This window comes from Scophthalmus maximus, chromosome 4, assembly GCF_022379125.1.
Source record: "Scophthalmus maximus strain ysfricsl-2021 chromosome 4, ASM2237912v1, whole genome shotgun sequence".
NCBI classification, from domain to species: Eukaryota; Metazoa; Chordata; class Actinopteri; order Pleuronectiformes; family Scophthalmidae; genus Scophthalmus; species Scophthalmus maximus.
In genome coordinates, this window is record NC_061518.1 from 20,950,090 (window position 1) to 20,969,906 (window position 19,817).

The 19,817-nt window shown below is 43.6% G+C and overlaps 3 protein-coding genes across 7 annotated transcripts in view; 1 reads left to right on the plus strand and 2 right to left on the minus strand.

Moving 5' to 3' along the window:
• nkd1 (NKD inhibitor of WNT signaling pathway 1) overlaps positions 1-6,159 on the minus strand; it is a 76,606-nt gene extending 70,447 nt beyond the window's left edge. Inside the window, exons 1-2 of the mRNA XM_035629544.2 lie at positions 5,970-6,159; positions 5,542-5,671 (exon numbers count right to left, since the gene is read on the minus strand). The gene's annotated coding sequence lies outside the window, so the exon portion shown is untranslated. The remainder of the gene's footprint in view (positions 1-5,541; positions 5,672-5,969) is intronic.
• On the plus strand, positions 147-16,765 carry brd7 (bromodomain containing 7). Of its 2 annotated transcripts, none has more exons than XM_035629539.2 (17): positions 147-163; positions 6,154-6,347; positions 6,446-6,539; positions 6,622-6,679; positions 6,820-6,964; positions 7,190-7,300; positions 8,181-8,350; positions 11,020-11,134; positions 11,408-11,483; positions 11,671-11,778; positions 11,872-12,007; positions 13,383-13,488; positions 13,623-13,670; positions 14,401-14,470; positions 15,358-15,501; positions 16,355-16,495; positions 16,572-16,765. In XM_035629539.2, the coding sequence occupies exons 3-17, from the start codon at positions 6,446-6,448 to the stop codon at positions 16,652-16,654; spliced, it is 1,605 nt and encodes a 534-aa protein (XP_035485432.1). In that variant the 5' UTR covers positions 147-163; positions 6,154-6,347; the 3' UTR covers positions 16,655-16,765. The 2 variants fall into 2 exon arrangements, with proteins under 2 accessions (XP_035485432.1, XP_035485431.1); XM_035629538.1 differs by lacking the exon at positions 147-163 and adding an exon at positions 5,634-5,779.
• Positions 16,766-16,803: 38 nt separating this feature from the next.
• The window catches only part of adcy7 (adenylate cyclase 7), a 55,984-nt gene continuing 52,970 nt past the window's right edge, over positions 16,804-19,817 (minus strand). For all 4 annotated transcript variants that reach the window (XM_035629537.2, XM_047331469.1, XM_035629534.2 and 1 more), the window contains 2 exons: positions 18,820-18,944; positions 16,804-18,284 (listed from right to left, as the gene is read on the minus strand). In XM_035629537.2, the coding sequence (XP_035485430.2) occupies positions 18,138-18,284; positions 18,820-18,944 (272 nt within the window). In that variant the 3' untranslated portion in view covers positions 16,804-18,137. The remainder of the gene's footprint in view (positions 18,285-18,819; positions 18,945-19,817) is intronic.

Sequence of the window (19,817 nt, forward strand, 5' to 3'; positions counted from 1 at the left end):
TTACCTGTGGGCATCGCTCTCTAAATGAGACAATTACCGTCGTCCCCTCGCAGTCATCGCTGGTTTCCTCCCACTTTTCCGAGGCCCTGGAAATCACTGCCATGTGGGTCTTTTCATGCCCAACCAGTGGGAAGGATTTGATTGTTCGCGAGCTGTGGAGACTGTGAGTTTGTCCGTCGCGGGCCGAAACAATACCGCAGAACAAAAGACCACCAGCAGCTCGAGGTTTACTTTACAAGAAAGTTTTCTCAGATAAATAAACTAAACAGATTTGGCCAACTGTAGATCAACGGGAATGACCATTTGTCAAACCCTGCCTCCTGACTGTTTCTGCTTCTATTAAAGCTTTCCATTCTTATACAGGACAAATGCAGTTCATAATGATAACGGTGGTAGATGAACTACTTAATACTAAACAAGCGATCCTTGATTTTAGACAGAGGTAGAATTCTTGTTTCTACCCAACAACCATCGCCTTTTCTAGCTGAATTGACAACTGCAGAAATCCTTTAAAAATGTTGATTTCACACACAAAAGTGTTCCAAAAACTTCATGGGATATTGTATATGATTGGCAGGTACTGTGAAGCTGCCGTCAATGTGTGGGAGTCTCGCGTAATTTCTGGGAGAAGCAGGATTTCTGCAACTGCAAATTAAGCTACGGTTTTCCTCTATGAGTTGGTTCAAAACAATGTCTTTCAAAATGTCTTCATAGCTGATTGACATTTTAAATATCGACTGAACGTTTCCATAAATATTGGGCCATGTCAAAATGTCAGGATCCTTGTGATCCATGTAAAAGTCAAGGAAATACAGAAACATGCTGAAGAAGCTTTAGTTAGAGCAGTTTCAGTTCAATCCAGTCCTTTCATATTTGCTTGTGTTGCTAATGACAAGCATCTCTCTGTGCCGAGAACACAGTACCTGACAACATGGTAAGAATGGAGCTTGTTCACTGGGGCACCGTTGGCACCCAATCCCTCAAGATGGGGGACGATGGGGTCCCAGATTCCCTTCCAGCAGGATCGCACAAATCAAGCCCTGTTTGCTAAAAACAGTGTGGAAAAAGTTCATCATTCTGTTTCACCCTTAGCAGGTCACAAACAGGAGTTGTGTTGTGTTCAGGGCGCTACAGACTAAAAAGGACGACAGCTCCTGTTCTGAGATACCTCGTTTATAAGAGCCCCGATTTAACTGTGTTTGGGGGGAAGGAGGGGTCCCCGATAAACCTCTGAAGAAGAATGAGATTACAGGCAGCGTGTTGCCGCGTCAAACCGCGCCTCTGCCTGCGCGTTGAGATGATAAACTCTCATTGAGTTTGCAAAGACCATTTCCCAGAGGCTGTCTTTCAGTTTATATGAACTTTTCAAAAGGCAAAGGATCTGACGGCGGATCGTCACCGAGCTCGCAGGCTTTGAACACATCTCTCCCGTGTATTTTTCCCACCCCGGGACCACTGTCTTCAGAGGCTGGGGGAGAATAAAGGCTCAGATCAACAGAAATCAGCAGTCGCCCCCCTTTTTCCCCACCTTGCTTGTCCCGTCACACATGCTCACGCACAGATTTATGATGCATATAATCATTCTGATGTGTGTGTTCCGTCAAAATACACACACACAAGCAACCACCAACGTGCATCCCCTGTAGAGTCACACATCAGACCAGCCTGCTTAAAAAAAATCATAATGAAGTTTTCAAAGAGAGAATTAAACATTAGCTATCTTAGAGGAGAGGGTGACGTTAAGGTAAAACACTACACAAGACCGTGGTTAACAATTGGAGCTGGCCAATGCTAATTAGAACACATTCGGTAACTTCAAATAAATACAGGAGGGCGTCCTGTTTGCTCAGTGGTCTCAGGTGCGTACGGCGTAACCATGTCCTCGTTCTGAATGGGCAGGTGACCTTCATTGCATTTAATTTCACATAAATGTATTTTGTCCATAAGATTTTAAAAAGAAAACCATATAAAAATCATAAAACAAGCTCCACTGTCATTATCATAGCTGCTTTGGGTATCTTTTAAGAACGGAACAATCTACATTACACTGGGAAATTAGCCCAGACCTTCACCCTCAGACCTGGGTGGGACGTCGGAGGACCACAGGACTGGAACATGGGGAAGTGAGATTGATAATCAAAGCCACACAGAAAGTGTTTGGGCTGCAGATAAAAATAGAGTTACCGTACGGATAATGCTTTGACAGCGATGAGTGATTGATGCTCAAAGATGTTGCCACGACACACTGGCAGGCGAGAGAAAAACACTGAGGCAGAATGATTGGTTTCTCCTCTTTGATGTTTTCTGTCTGACTTACTTGTGATGTCTGGTTACATCTTCAAACCCGTTTCTGCGTTGACAGTTGTAATGACCCCAAACATTTCATCTGTCATATCTGAGCGGCGCTCTGACAACTTCTGGTGAAAAGAATATACTTCTATGACCAGACCTCATTCCATATTCTTCTATCCGTCCACAAGGAGAGGAGTTACTCATTTGCATTTGTCGCGGGCTTTATGATTGATGTAATTACCCAGAGTAACTTACACTGATACAGAGCAAATGTCAAATCTACACAACCCAGACGATATTATAAATGTGCAAGCAGAATATATTCTTGTGTTAGTGAATTTGATTTTAAAATAAATCAAACAGAGGTTTATTTTTAGTGAAAGAAATTGGCAAGTAGAGGGGGAAGATACGACAACTAGATACACCAACATGTGAAAATGTTATAAGGTCGACATGACATGATGGAGGTCAGAATTTTAGGCCAGGTCAGACCAGATTGTTCCTACGCCTGGACAGTGTGAAAGATCCCAATGCTCCCTCTCAGCGGTGTCTGAACAGCACATTTTATCTCCAGCGCTGCTTCAGTGGAACATGTGCGAGGCAGATAAACCGTTCAAAGCCTGCCTTTGTGTGTCTGTTTAATTTGTTGTGTGTATGTGGAGAGACCAGACATCCCAGTTCCATCCAGTCCTCAGAGCGGGAAGCAGTTTTTCTTCCCATGGTTCTACTGGGATGCCACTTTCATGTGGAAATAGTCCCTGGGTCCCTTTGGCCACTCTGTTGTGGATAATGCATTTCACAACATCTGCCATTTGTTAGACCCGTTTGGGGCAAGTGGTCTCCTTTTAATCTATGGACTTCCAACTCGCGTGCAGCTCCGCAGCTGGAACCAAGCACATGGATCCCAAGGCCTCTCTGGCGCTGCTGCAGGCGTGCTCGGGCTGGAGCGTTCTGTCCATCTCCCCCTCGAGCCCGAGAGAGAGAGAGAGACAGAGAGCGGAGGCTCCCTGCCTATGAGAACTGTTCTGTGCTTGGTTGTAACCAAGGCCTTAGTAAAAATTGAATATGCACTCAAAGGGGGCAAAGTAAATTCAGACAGTTTAATTACATTGATCGGTATCATAGGAAGCTGTGGCTGCTGATCCGATGTGTCACAGTTCTCTACTTCAGAGGAAATCGAGCTGTATCCACACTACACTGCTATATCATCTATTAAACTCTGAATGAGGCCAAAATAAACATCATGCTGTATCGAAGAAAAATTGAAACCAGCGATGGAGACCATCAACTCCTCAGGAAAATGTTTAATGACCTTAGAGGTTGAATGCACTTAGTGTCGCTTTGGACAAGAGAAAAGTATCAACAGGTTAAAAGCAGCACTAATCAATAGTTATCAAATGGCTGGGAAGTGTTTAAGGGGGTTGTTCAAAATGACAAACCCACAGTCATTGCCCACTGTTGCCGTTCCCCTTATCTCACTGAATGTCTCAGCATCTTTCAGCTCTTTGTTTTGGCTGTTCAGGACTGAGCTGTACTGTTTTTTCACTGCTCACACGCAGCTGCTAAAGAGCGAGACAATTCCACCAGGAGTTGGTGGAGTTAAAAGACAAGTGAGAATTTGACTAAAATAAATCAACTAGAGAGGAAAATAAAAGAGCCCAAATAAAGTTCCAATGAAGCTTCATATTTGCTGAATGTGTAATAAGTGCTTGCTAACAAGTTTGTCGTATCAAGTCTAAAGGTAACATGTCAGTGTTACAATCGCATTCTGAAGGATGTGTAAAGACTGTACTAAGGTCATGGTATTGATAACACGCATCAGGGTCTCACTTGTTCTGGATGGTTTCCTTTGACAGGACACTAAGACATCAAAAGAGCTTCAGAATCACCTCTCTATCTGACAGCAGGAATGGCTGAAATGCTGGATTCAGTCTTCATTCCTTTCAAACTTTTGCCCCCATCCTGCCCTCTTCATAAAACCTGGAATGTGCTTCAAAGAACGCACAATATCTCCTCTTCTATGAATCAAACATCTGTCAATCATCAGCCAGTTCAATATGTGCCAATCTAATGAAGCATGACAACTCTCTACAAGGCAGAGGAGCTCCAGTATGGAGAAAAAAATGTTCCCAATATTGGTCACGAATTTGTATCACATGATCTACAGGTGAAAAATAAGAGTAACATATGATTTGTGCGATTTGGGTACTAATCAATAGTTACTCCGTTTGTGATGTGTGCATTTGTAAAACTTTTTTATGTGTGCACAATTGCTTTGTATTGGTTCAGTGTGTGGATTTGAACACGCATTAGTGAGTCACGCAAAAGTCACGCACAAATCATTGTACGTATTTGTACCTCTTATTTTTTCACTTGTAGATTGTCATAAACATTTGTGACAATTTTCTCCCCATACTCCAGGCTGTACAACAACCAAGTGTCACCTGCCTCCTTTGGAGCATAGTCTGTTTTGAAACAAAAAACTGTAATAAAGGCACACTGTAAAAGGCACACCAATGAATATGTTTGCAACTCAAACAGCCAGCCGTAAACAGATGTCCAAGATAACATGAGAGACTAAACAAATCTTCATCAATTTTACACAAGTTCAGTTTGGGAAGGCAAGCTTCTAAAGTCCCAAATATTTACCTGATGATCTCATCAGAACTGTATTTGCCTTGGGAACTTTACATGTGTGTGTCAGGGCCCAGGGGAATATGTGGCCCTATACCTTGAAGAATTTAGTAACTAGTAATTTAGAAGTTTAAAGGCTAAATGATCAGAGGGTCATTCTCATTTACATATTGACATAGATTTGGTTGATGTGCAACGAAGTTCCGGGTTCCTTTTGTCCCTCTCTTTTTTTTTTTTAACACACTCACACTCACACAAATCCACATGTCCTAGCTCTCTCTTGACCTTTCCCCCCTTCAGCGTTGTATATTTCATTAAATGCAATGAGCGTCATATGTACACTTGTGCAGTGGTAAAGCACTCAGGTGTGGATGTGCCCCTTGACACAGAGTGGGCACGTCAAATTATCTTTGCATGCTCCATATGGTATAAAATTGCAAGGGTTCATTTTAGGCCATGTTCATACCAAACCATGTCTTCTTTATTTCAGTGACAGTGCGCCTCACAGGTGACACAACATTACCAGCTCTGTAGTGACAGACGCTCCTCTGTGGATCTCTGAAAGCAGGACTTTAATTGATCCCGTAAAGTTCTTTACTTGACTCTTTTACCTACCTTTAACAGCGGGCTTGTTTCGCCTCCTGCTGGCGCTGTGGTGCCTTCACCTCGCGTTACCACCGCCTCCCCGACAGGGGGCGCTGTGGGCGTGTGTCGACATCGCTCGGCGCAGTTCCCCCCTGTATCACTTCCGCCACCACGGGGACCAGAGAGTAACCGGTCATTAGCCAAATCAAAATACAAATAATGGGCAAGAAGCACAAGAAACACAAGTCCGAAAAACACGGATATGAAGGTATTTGATCTCCCGATAGCGCAGGCACTGATACGTTTAACAATGTACTGATTTATTTAGAAATGCAAAGGCTTGAATCCGCTTGTTTAGCTAAAGGTAGCCGTGTTAGCATACTATTTGCCAGCCCGCTTCTGTGCGAGCTACCGACACATTCAACTGCATATTTCTGTAAGTATTCAAACAAACTCACCCTGAAAACGAGGCCGGCGATTCAAGAACGCGCGGTCGCGTTAACTGCCACCGCAGCTTCTCTTTAAAGCATGCTAGTCGAGCTAACTAGCCGTTCGCGGCTATTGTCTCCAGCACCTGTGGCTAATCGTTGTAGTTAGCCACTGTTAGCTCGATAAAGCGTCCTGTCGGTCTGGTGTCCGCAGAGTACGCGGAGAGGCCACTGAAGCTGGTGCTGAAGGTGTCGGGAAACGAGGTGACGGCGGGGAGCTCGAGTCTGGACAAGTTTTACGACGAGCAGCCGGCGGAGCACGACAAACCCAAAGAGAAGAAGAAGAAAAAGAAGAAGGACAAGGAGAAGAGCTTAGGGTCACCGGAGGATGACCGAGGGAAGAAGAAGGTAACGTCACGCCAAACGTGTGACGGTCAAGGATGTGTAGCCTCTTGAGAGAAGCATTTCACCGTATGAGGTTTAATGTTTGGGTTTTGTAATCTTAGATGACAAAAAAGAAGAAGGGACAGGATGCGGATGGAGATGATGAGAGAGAACAGAGCAGAACTCCGATCCGCTCGGAGCTGGACAAACAGGAAGGTACTGGTCTCACACCTCAGCTTCTTTGCAGGTCTTTGTACAGACGCGTTTCTTAATCTTTTTAACCTCTTCCGACTTGCAGAGAAAGAACAGACTCCTCTGCAGGAAGCTTTGAACCAGCTCATCAGGCAGCTCCAAAGGTACAGTATTGATCATTTCTCACATCAGGACATTGGGGATTGTGTCATTATATGACATCATTTTTTGGGGTCTGTCTCTCTGTTGTATGACTGTTTTCCCTGTACTTGGAATAAATACGGTTGGTGTCCGTCCTCCGCAGGAAAGACCCCAGTGCGTTCTTCTCGTTTCCAGTGACGGACCTCATTGCTCCGGGCTACTCTTTGATTATCAAGCGTCCTATGGATTTTAGTACAATGAAGGACAGAGTAAAGAAAGAGTGCTACCAGTCTTTGGATGAGCTCAAGGTATCTGGCCATTCAATATAATAAACTTCCTACTGTAGAGAGTAAAAATTGGAACATTTTTAATAATGTTTTTAAAAATGTGCTACCATGTTCCACTTACATACATACACCACCACTATAGTTTGGGATAGGGCATAAAGTGTCATTCTTTCTCTGAAACATGTTTTCATTGTTCCTTTTCTGATGTTGTCAAGTGTTTTCACACGTAATGTGTTGTTGATGCAGGTGGATTTCCGGATCATGTGCGAAAACGCCATGATTTACAACAAACCCGAGACCATCTACCACAAAGCCGCTCGGAAACTCTTACACTCTGGAATGAAGATCTTGAGCCAGGTATGAAGCCGAAGGCCAGAGTATGGATTTACTCCAGCTGCATAGGATTGTGCTCTCGTTCAGTTTGTTGTGATGACTACATGGATCCCGACATGTTCCCAGTAGATCAGCTAGTATATAAAATAGCCTTTAATAAATTGTTATTTTTTTGTGAATCTATCATTGTATGGTGACAAATATAGTCTTCATTCCACATTCTGTCAGGTTAGGCAGACACTTCAATGAAAAAGAGTAGAGCTGCAACAGTTAATCGATTACTAAATTAATCGCCAACTATTTAAATTATCGATTAGTAGTTTTTATGGGGGTCAAAGTCAAAATTCTCTGATTTCAACTTCTTTAATGCGAATATTTTCTGATTTCTTTGCTCCTCTATTACAGTAAACTAAATATATTTGGTGTGTGGAAATAACAAAACATCATCTTGGGATTTGGGAAACACCATCTTAATTTTGCATTTCTGACATTTTATGGACCAAACAACTAATTGAGAAAACAATCGTCAGATTAATCGATTATGAAAATAATCGTTAGTTGCAGCCCTAAAAGAGTATTCACTTCTTTTCTAGACTACTTTTACTGTAGTTGTGTAAAACTCCCTATTCTCTGACACAAACGTAACATGCCACAAGATGTTTCATTTAATCTCTGCACTCAGTGTAGCAGTGTTGTGTTTGATTTTAACATTGTAAGGAGCTGTGGAACAAAAAAAAATTGACCTTGCTTTTCCAATGACAACAGATGGGGGCAGCAGATACCCACAAAAATGATTACACGCAACACCATCACGACTAATAACGGGTTTAACAGGCATGTTTTCTTTCTCTAATGACACTCAGTGAAAAAAGTTGATTCCTTTTTCATTGTCTTTTTTCTATAGGAGAGGCTGGAGAGCCTGAAGCAGAGCATAGAGTTCATGTCTGGCCTCGACCCTTCGGTCAAACAACCAGGGAAGTCTGAGGAACAAGGGGGCACCGGCCTGAACCAGAACAGAGAAGGACCCTCAACCACAGACGGCAGCGAGCGCTCCCAGACGCCCGGCACACCCAGGTCCTTTAACCGGCTGCCTTAATAGATGTCACACATGTTTCTTAAAATCTCATACCTGTACATCACTTCAGCACAACTGCTCTAAAGCCAGGGGGGGCCAGATTACAACGTGAGGAATTATCATAACAATAATCATCATGATGATGATGCATTCCTTATGGTAACCACTTACTCCTTGCTCCATATTCCTACACGGTTCTAATGTTTGTCAAATATTTGTGTGTGATCTCTTAGAATAGGGATCCTTTGAGTAAAAGCCAAAATTTGTCGCTGATATTTAACAAAATAGACTGAACAAAATTATAAACGCAACACTTTTGTTTTTGCCCCCATTTTTCGTGAGCTGAACTCAAAGATCTAAGACTTTTTCTATGTACACAAAAGGCTTATTTCTCTCAAATATTGTTCACAAATCTGTCTAAATCTGTGTTAGTGAGCACAAGATAATCATAATCCATCCACCTCACAGGTGTGGCATATCAAGATGCTGATTAGACAGCATGATTATTGCACAGGTGTTCCTTAGGCTGGCCACAATAAAAGGCCACTCTGAAATGTGCAGTTTTACTGTATTGGTGGGGTCTGGGGGGGGGGGGTCCGAAAACCAGTCAGTATCTAATGTGACCACCATTTGCCGCACGCAGTGCAACACATCTCCTTCGCATAGTGTTGATCAGGTTGTTCAGCGAAGTTGCTGGATATTGGCAGGACCTGGAACACTGTCGTATACGCCGATCCAGAGCATCCCAAACATGCTCAATGGGTGGCATGTCCGGTGAGTATGCTGGCCATGCAAGAACTGGGATGTTTTCAGCTTCCAGGGAATTGTGTACAGATCCTTGCAACATGGAGCTGTGCATTTTCATGCTGCAACATGAGGTGATGGTCGTGGTTGAAGGGCACAACAATGGGCCTCAGGACCTCGTCATGGTATCTCTGTGCATTCAAAATGCCATCAATAAAATGCACCTGTGTAGTTGTCCATAACATATGCCTGCCCATACCATAAGCCCACCGCCACCATGGGCCTCTATCCACAACGTTGACATCAGCAAACCGCTCACCCACACGACGCCATAAACGCTCTCTGCCATCTGCCCTGTACAGTGAAAACCGGGATTCATCCGTGAAGAGAACACCTCTCCAAAGTGCCAGACGCCTTCGAATGTGAGCATTTGCCCACTCAAGTCGGTTATGACGACGAACTGCATTCAGGTCGAGACCCTGATGAGGACGACGAGCATGCAGATGAACTTCCCTGAGACGGTTTCTGACAGTTTGTGCAGAAATTCTTTGGTTATGCAAACCGATTGTTGCAGCAGCATCTGTCCGGGTGGCTGGTCTCAGACGATCTTGGAGGTGAAGATGCTGGATATGGAGGTCCTGGGCTGGTGTGGTAACACGTGGACTGCGGTTGTGAGGCCGGTTGGATGTACTGCCAAATTCTCTGAAACGCCTTTGGACAAGGCTTATGGTAGAGAAATGAACATTGAATTCACAGGCAACAGCCCTGATGGACATTCCTGCAGTCAGCATGCCACTTGCACGCTCCCTCAAAACTTGCGACATCTGTGGCATTGTGCTGTGTGATAAAAGTGCACATTTCAGAGTGGCCTTTTATTGTGGCCCTAAGGCACACCTTTGCAATAATCATGCTGTCTAATCAGCATCTTGATTTGCCACACCTGTGAGGTGGATGGATTATCTCGTGCTCACTAACACAGATTCAGACAGATTTGTGAACAGTATTTGAGAGAAATAAGCCATTTTTGTACGTAGAAAGAGTCTTAGATCTTTGAGTTCAGCTCATGAAAAATGGGGGCAAAAACAAAAGTGTTGCGCTTATTATTTTGTTCAGTGCAGTTATTAAATTTTTTTTTTTTTAAATCTGGTCCATCTAGACTAAGTTCCCACAATCTCATTTTTTTTTTAAATAAAAGATGAAATTGTCACATTTCAACACAGGAGAGGCTGAGATAGCTTATCAGCCACAAGGAAGGGTTCTGCATGTTGATTGAAATGGTTTCTGTGTGTGTGTGTGTGTGTGTGTGTGTGTGTGTGTGTGTGTGTGTGTGTGTGTGTGTGTGTGTGTGTGTGTGTGTGTGTGTGTGTGTGTGTGTGTGTGTGTGTGTGTGTGTGTGTGTGTGTGTGTGTGTGTGTGTGTGTGTGTGTGTGTGTGTGTGTGTGTGTGTGTGTGTGTGTGTGTGTGTGTGTGTGTGTGTGTGCTCTCTCTCTCTCTCGAAGTAAACCAGTTTTCCACAGTGAAGCTGGAGGCAGAGAATGCGTGGAATGCCTCACAGCACGCTGGGACTTGTTTCCTCTCATTGCAGTGCATCATTGAAATCAACGTGTTTGTTGCCCGCTGATGAAACAGAACCTTGCCATTGAGATCACATGTTCCTTATGACTCACTGTCAGAGGCACAGCTGAACAAACACCTTCACTTTGCCGAAAAATTATAGTGTATAAAATCTTGACGGTGCCTATTTATGCCAATAAAATGCTTCTATGTTAATTATCTGAGGTGAACAGAAATGTTTTTTATACCTGCAGTAGTTTTGCTGTGTCTGCAGGCTTTTTATTCTCGCTACAAAGAAGAAAAAAATAATTTTTCGTTCATGGTCATAGTTTTCATCTGCCGTCTTTCAATTTGTGTTTCATTTTTTCAGACAGGACAAGGACTCCAAGGACGAAGCAGCAAAGGCAGAGAAAGAGCTGGAGGAAATTCGCAAGGCCATTGCGGAGTCTGGAGGAAAGCTTTCCAACAGAGTGCTGCAGTGTGAGGTGAGGAGGCAGAGTCAAACCTTGGAGGGCTTTTTTGGTAGAATGGTCATAAAAAATCATGGCATAAAAAATCCAAAAAATCTACACTTATATTTTGGTCTCATTAATGGATTAGTTTTCTGCCTGTTAAGTGAGGCTTCTCGGATGTTGAGGCTAGTCAATCAGTGATGGATGAGTTATTTGTGTCATGTTTATCCCCAATGTTAAAAAAAACTACATTTGTGTCCCGTCTCATTCTGAAAATTGAATAAACAAAATGTATTTGTTGTGCAGTTGGAGTTTGTGAGGCGGAAGTCTGACGGCTCCACCACCCTGGCTATCCTCAACCCAGCAGATCCAGCAGTAGGAGGTTAGTCCACCTGGAACCTCAACGGAGCTTTAATAAATTTAAAATTTTGAAATTTCCATAAACAATTAATATGGATTATTATTGGCAAACGATAATGACAGCAATTGTTTGTTGCAGCCTCAGATCTCCAATCCGTAAAGAGAATGAGATGGTGAGAGTATGTATGACATGGTGTTCCCTTTTCCAGATGCCGGTTACTGTCCGGTGAAACTGGGCATGATGTCCAATCGGCTGCAGAGCGGCGTGAACACCCTGCCGAGCTTCAGGGAGGACAAGAGGAACAGGATCACTCCAGGTACTGAGGATTGCATGGTGTCACAATGCCATATTTTCACAGGGGACAAAACTGATTACGAGCCGACTTGTGTGTGTGAAACACTTTCCGCAGTGTCCTACATGAGCTACGGGCCGTTCACCTCCTACGCACCCACCTACGACTCCAGCTTCGCCAACATCGGCAAGGAGGATTCTGACCTCATCTACTCTCTCTACGGAGAGGAGTCGAGTCGGCAGGGCTCAGACAGGTATGTACAGTACGACCACAAAAAAACGCTCTCGGACTCTGTGGCATTTACGCAGAAACCGTCACTTGAGACATTCTTGGCTGACTACTCTCCAGATGTTTCTCCTTCTTTCACCACGTCGTCTCAGTCTGGAGGAGGTCAGCTCTCAGCTGTGGACTGGGCCTCAACCCAGCTTCTCTTCTTCTGCTTTGGTTTCAGCTCGATGCTGTTGCATACTCATGACACTCTGGGCCTCACTGTACCACCCATAGTGTCACTATCAGAGTTATATAGGGCTTTAAACTATATATTAATTACAAAACTGATCATTCCCATAAGTCTGCTTTTATTTCTAAAGGCATTTTTTCAAATAAGACTTGAATTTCACAATGTCACCTTTCATCACATGCCCCATGCCCGTAGTATGCTTGCAGGCTCAGAGACTGTTTCCAGATTTAACCATTTAGCAACTGTTAGCTAGAGCAATATGGTCAAAGTAATATTTAGAAAAGTTATCCTTCCTCTAACCCAAGACAAAGAAACTACCATCTTATGTTTACTTAGGCTGCAAATGCTACCATGCTAGTTGGCTAATACATTTTTTTTAGCTTGCTCGTGTTAGATTAGCAGGGATCTGTGGTCGGCTGAAATGTTTTGTCAAGGACATAATGAGTTGATTTTCAGTTCACACATGTGTTGTTCCTTTTACACAATTTACTGGTGATTGTTTAAATTGTCTTCTTCATTGATTTAATATTGAGCATTTAGGGCTCTCTCTCTCTCTCTCTCTCTCTCTCTCTCTCTCTCTCTCTCTCTCTCTCTCTCTCTCTCTCTCTCTCTCTCTCTCTCGATAGATAGAGATATAGATAGATATATAGATATATATATATATATATAGATAGATAGATGAAATGTGAGTGGATGGTTTTTTTTTTTCAGAACAAACGAATTCATCACAGAAACAGTGGTTATTCAGAAAAGTGGAAATATCTTTTCACAGTCAAGGATTTATTCTAAAGCCTCATTTTTCATTCGTACTTTCAGTTGCTTGATTTTTACATTTCAAGAATAGTTCTTCATGCAGGTCTTTGTGTGAGGTTGTCAAGTAATGTGCTTTATAAGATCTGTCTTTGTTTGTCATTTTCAGCTTTAGTAAGTTTTTCGTTGTTTCAGTTGAATCATTGTGATGGAAATGATCAGCGCTCGATCTTCGTTCTTTGTGTCGTCTGACAGCAAACTGTCACACAGACTATAACTGCTGTCAGACGCATATGTCTCAGTGTGTAGGAGGTTCAGTTACAGCAGTGTTGGTGTTGACTTCTCTCTCTCTCTCTCTCTCTGTCTGTCTGTCTGTCTGTGTGTGTGTGTGTGTGTGTGTGTGTGTGTGGGGGGGCAGCTTGTCAGAATTTCTGGCCAAATCCGACGAGTACGTGTACAAACTGGCAGACAACCTTCTGGATGCAATGACGAATGGAGAGCATTCAAAAACCCTAATGGAGCCGGTGAGCGGTTACTGCGATATATTAAGTGATACATCTTTACTACAGAGCTTAAAAGCTCTGGATGAAATCTTCCTGTATGAATTAACTGAATAACTCGTCGTTGTTTTTTCTCTCTGTCATTTCTGCCTCTGCAGCCGGTGGAGGAGCCAGGAAACACACAGGAGAAGAAGGACGACAAGGAGGTGAGAGATTTTCCTAATCTTGAGCTGGTGATAAAACAGCTTCTTGCAAATCGACGCGGCACGCCACGGTACAGAGCAAATGGAAATGGACACGGAGTTCGTAATGGGAAATATATATAGTGTGTGCTGTGTAACACAAAACCAGAGCCAGTTGCCCTCATCAGCGTTCGGATGAGCGGCTCTTGTTGTGCCCTTGTTGGTTGTAAAGCACATGTTCTTGCATAACACCTCATGTGTGGATACTTGATTTCGTTCTGCCGGTATAGATGGCCTTTGCAGATGGTTGCTGCATCACCCAGCTGTGTCAACATGGCAGGGGCCCGCCTACAGCCGCGATCCATCCACTCACGGAAAAAGAACATTTCCATTCGTAACACAGCGGTGCTGTTCGCTAAAAGGCCCGCTGGTGGAGAATTTGGAGAGGCCCGTATTTTCTTTTCGGTTAAAGAAAGCCTGCCGGCTGCACGGCTGAATCACTCCCCAGTGCAGCGGAGGAAACCGGAGCACGGGCCCCTCCATCAGGCACACAGCAGCCTCTGTCCTGGCCGCTCGCTGTTCTTGGCCACTCTCCAGTTTGTTCTTGTCACCTGCTCGGGTGTTGCAGCAGCATTTCTTTAGGTTTGATTTCATTTCATTGAACTGAACAGGCTCCCTTCGAAGCATACGATGTCTAGTGAGAGATGAGTTTTTCGTATCTGACTTAACATGTTTTCCCTCTTGTCGCTCGCAGGTAGCTGGACCTGAAGCATCCAGCTGCAGCAGGCTCCACCCCCTGTGCATGGCTGAGGAGCTCTCTGGAGGTGAGACCTCTCACTCACTTGGTTTGTTAGAGTTAGAGATGCAAATACTAAAAAGATTTTTTTCAAGGTTTGCTCCTCCTGTCCATACGGGCCCTAAAGAAATCCTTTACAAAAGTGATTTCCGTCCAAGGCACAGTCGTTGTTTTTCTAAAGTTGAGCTGAAACTAATACACATGGTTTCATGCTGGGCAGCAAGGCATTTCATATCTATTACACTGACTTGAGCTACATTGTAATCGTGTCAGTGAGGCATCTATCACAACTGGTACGGACAGGAGGAGCATGAAAAATGAAGGTGACAGCTTCAGATTGTTTTCTTTGTCCAACCAACAGTCCAAACCCCCAAATTAACAATACCAAACAGAGAAAAGCTGAAATCAGAGAATGTTGCTTGATGAATGACAATTGAATAATCCTGAAAAATGATGGCCGCTTTATTTACTTCCGATACTTAATATCATTTTCTTTGTTTTCAGCAGTTTATGTTGTATACCCAAGTGATCTAACATTTCTCCTTGGAATAATAAGCGTATAAAAGCTGTCACGCAGACAGAATAACCCAAAAACATTTTCAACCCCACCGTAACACGTGTGACCCATGTAACAGAAATGATACTTAATGTCATGTCAGATCACAAATATGATGCACCCACACAGTCAGTGAAATGCACTGCTTTATCTCATGTCTTAAAGGAATTACAGTCAAAGTACTGTGGCCATTGAGGTAGTTGTTAAAAAGCCCCCAGCTGAAGCAGCTAGATGAGGGGCAGCTGTAAGAGGAAGGGGTCCAAAGGTTCAGGAAGAATGATTGTGCTGTTGGACAGGAGGTAACTGGAGGAACACAGTTGAAGTATTAAGTGTCCGTCTCCACTCTTGCTCCGTCACAGAGGCCCTGCACTTCCAGCAGAAACTGGACGAGACTACAAAGCTGCTGCACAACTTGCAGGAAGCGCAGAAGGAGCGTCTGAGCGCCAAGCAGCCTCCCAACATGATCTGTCTGCTGGCCCCGACTGCCAAGGAGCTGGAGCTGGGTAAGAAAGACCCTTTGTGCCTCCACCAGCTGGAGACCTCTTAACAACACGCTCCCTCTACCGCTGAGCCTCCGTCCTACACAGACTTACCTTGTATTTACTCTTCCGACATGTTCAGACAGTGACCTCATGCTCAGGGATGTGATAGTGGAAGGATGTTGAACATTTCTCTGCACGACTGTCTGTGTTGTCCTTTTGCTCGGAGTTTGCCTGGGCTAAACTGGATACCGCTCATGGTTTTGATAGTAAATACGTGGCTAGCTAGATTAGCTTTGCTTAGTCTGATGACACAATGGGAGAGAAAACGATAGTTCTGTCCTTGTCCAGTTATTCCACTACTTAACATATGGCATCTTGTTTGTTTATTCAGTGCAAAATCCATGTGGAATAAGTTTCACTGTGAGGTTGCCTGGCAACCAGCTGAGACTGGAGGAAGTTTTTAACCCCTCTGTAAAACCACATGTCATTTTTTACACTTGTATCATAGGATAAACAAGCAACATGATGACTAGTGAGCTGTAGGGTTGCTGCTCCTAGATGGAATTAGCCGTTTCCCATTGTCAATCTTTATGCTCTGTTAAGCTAACCGGCTGCTATCTCATGCTACATATTTAAGAATGGCACGTGCCTTCTAAGTCGGCTCAAGAAAGCGAATAAGTGCCTTCACCAAAATGTCAAACTGTTCCTTTAACGTGACGTACAACTTCCTGTGGAGAATGTTCTGGCTGTTGGCCGAAACAATATCAAAGAAAACCTCACAATTTAAATAAGCTTGGATAGCATCTCCTTAAAAATAGAAATAAGACTTGAGCTTGATTCAATGTACTGATAATGTTCCTTCTCGTCCGCACAGCTGAGAAGGTGACGGGGAATCTGGCTGAGCTGACCGGCCGAGTGGCCCCGTGTGACGTCAGCACCGTCTATGGCATCAGAAAGGCCATGGGCGTCGCCGTTCCTCCGGGACCACCTGAGCCCCTCATCGGCCTCTCGACAGGTAAAACAGGCTTAACCTCTGCCCGTGTGTTATCTGAGGAACATTCAGCATATTAACATCGGTTATGTACTTACAGTGTTTTCAGCGGAGGAGACGGCCGAACCAATGGAGACCTCGTCCACTCATCAAGATGCGGTTCCGGCGGTGGCTGTAAAATGAAATTTCAACCAGGCTCATTTCGTTTTTTTAAATTAAGTTTTGTATGAAAAGGTGCTTTTTGTGACGTTTGTATGCATTTCAATCAATAAACCATTTTTTTTAATGTAGAAACCTTGGCTGTTAAATGAAATATTGCACGATGAACCGCAGACTTATGAAAACATTTATTACATTCTGTAACTGTACAAAATCCAATGTCATAATTGTTCACATAAAGGCCAACAACACATTATTACCTCCGCCAAGGAGTCAAGGTTTTCGCCAACATCCGTTAAATTACGCAAAAACGACAGAACGCATTTCCGCGGAACTTTTGAGCCACCTTCAACCAGTATCCCAGGGAATAATTCATGGATCTTGATGGGGAAAAAAAGCAGGCATATTAAAAGGGACCGATATCTATGAGTGTGTGTAAATCGGTGCAGCATGACTGAATGTAAGGCGACTGTTGGGCCTTGGCGGAGTTATGTGCTCTACCGAGTGTTGTTCTAGATAATATTATGTAACCACAATTACAGACAAGGTGACGGGTCTCAAAGGACAAGGCCACAAGACAAATCAAGTGTTCAGAGGCACACAGAGAAATCCAGATCGGGTCGGGTGACCCATCTCGGCCGAAGCCAGAAAAACATTCACAGCGGGCGGGTTGTGGGGTCACAGTACGGACACGGCAGAGAGCGTCGCACATTTCCTGCATTGCAGCATATACACAGACAGGCAGCGAGAGAATTAGAAATTGATTTCTAACAGATGACGTACATACAGCACAGGGATTCCTCAACTCCTGAAAAAGCTAATATCTGGTCACATGTTACACAGCTGGAAACTAAAAGAGCTTCACATGAGGGGAGAAGTTCAACCTAAACAAAGGAGCTTAGGGAACTTCAGATTTACAGCTTGGCTGGGAAGAGAAACTTTGTCTGAAGAAGAGTTTGTTTCTGACGTCGAAACAGCTTCGTCCAACTGGCTCACGCGTGTTTGCTCATTACACAGTAACAGAGCGGAGTGTCCGATCCCTTCTCAAACAGCAAAACCTCAGGGGTTCCAGGATATGATCCAAACGGAATCTGATGTTTTGTTCATAAAGGACCAAAGAGGTCTTCAAAAACGACCCAACTGCATTTGGCTTTTTTTCCCCGTTCACAAACGACATCCAAATCAAGACAAAAAAAAAGGGTACAAAAGTGATGGAGACTGGACGTGAATGTGTTCGTGAAGAGATAAAGATGGTGATTGTACGTGCTTGACCAACTCCCCGGCAAGAGTCCCGAGCAGACAACAATCCACCACAGAGTGCGGCGCCACTTCCTTTTGAATTCCTTAACACGCCTCAGTATTTTTCCTTTCAGCGACATAGCGGAAGCGGCTGTGTAACAGTCAGGTGTGTGTCAACACTTTGTGTGCAGGAGTTTGTAAAACTAGCCGACTCGTGTGCACGAGTCCGGCCCTCCAGCTCCGTCCACTGTCGGCGACGGCCCCGGCCTCAGCTCAGCCCCATGCCTTGCTGCTTGCTCATGTCGGTACACAAAAAGAAGGTCCTCAGCTCGCCTTTCCCTTTGACGTTGATCAAGCCCCGACACTCGCACGAGTATCCCAGTTTCTGCAGCACGTCGGACGTTTCCTCCGTTACCTGGAAGCAGACGCGAAACGAGTAACGCACAACTGCACGTTGGGAAATAAACGAATTTCTGACCTTTTTATATATTCTTTTTTTTTTTGCATGATACTAATTAGTAACAGGGAAAATGAAATTTGACTTTTCTTAATGAACACGTATCAATTTATGAGTTCACCATGGCAGCATTGCACTGTGGCTGGTAGTATTATATTCAAGTCATTCAACGAATCAAAGTAAAAGGTAAATGTGGCAGAAAGCAATAAAGGGCAGTTGCAGGAGAAACACAAATAACGTGTTCATCTCACAAGAAGATTTTTAAGGCAGTTTTTTTTTTATCTGTCGCTGTTGTGATGGATAAAGACAATCAGATGTGGGTCAGAGTCAGAAATTGGATCTCTATAAATCCAGCCACGATTGTGTTGACATTTGCAATATAAAGCTAAGGAAGCGGTAACCATGCGAGAAGTGACGTGAGTCAGTTTGACCTTTCTGGAAACCATGTGAGTGATTTTGCCGTGCGCCTTTGTTGGAAGCTGCGGAAATGTACCTGGATCTTTCCCAGCTCCCCGGTGCTCTCCATCCTACTGGCCACGTTCACCGTGTTGCCCCAGATGTCGTACTGAGGTTTCCTCGCCCCGATCACTCCAGCGATCACCGGGCCGTGATTAATGCCTGTTGGAAAAAGAAAAAAAACACACAGAGGCCACACAATTAGAAATCTAACTCAAGTCTTTTTATAATGATGTCATGTTCATGTTCAGGAAAGAGGATAAAAACTGTATTTCAAGAAGAAGAATGAGAATTCATCCTTGGGCAGATCTCAGGCTGCACAATGGAGCTCAGCGAGTAGCGAGTTGGAAAAGTTTCACTACAGTGCCGCTTGGTTTGTACTTTCATTTTTGCGAAGGACGTGTGGTTTTGTGGGTGGCACTGGAATCATTTGAAAAAGGTTTGGACAATTTATTCATCCATTTTTTTTTTTTTTTTTAAACTAACCGCATCACATTCTTCCCTGACAGTAAAATGAAATTGTTCGTGAAAAGCTTCCAAAATTAAGGAGAGAATATGATCTGGGGAAGCAAGTCTTTTATATATATATATATATATATATATATATATATATATATATATATATATATATATATATATATCTGCAAGTCAGAGATTATTTTGTAAAAAGAATAAGGCCACATGAACCAAATCCATTGATTGTAACAATGTGTAAAACACACACACACACACACACACACACACACACACACACACACACACACACACACACACACACACACACACACACACACACACACACACACACACACACACACACACACACACACACACACACACACACACACACACACACACATATAAACACACATTGAGCTCATGGCGGTGGAAAAGTGATATCAGTATTATTGGACTACAAGAGCTGGTGGGGAATAGAAGTACTGTACCTCCACTTTGTATGTAAGAGATAAGTGGGAAATAGAAACAAAGAAAGACATAACCAAGCAAGAAACTTAAAAGAAGAAGTTTTTTGAT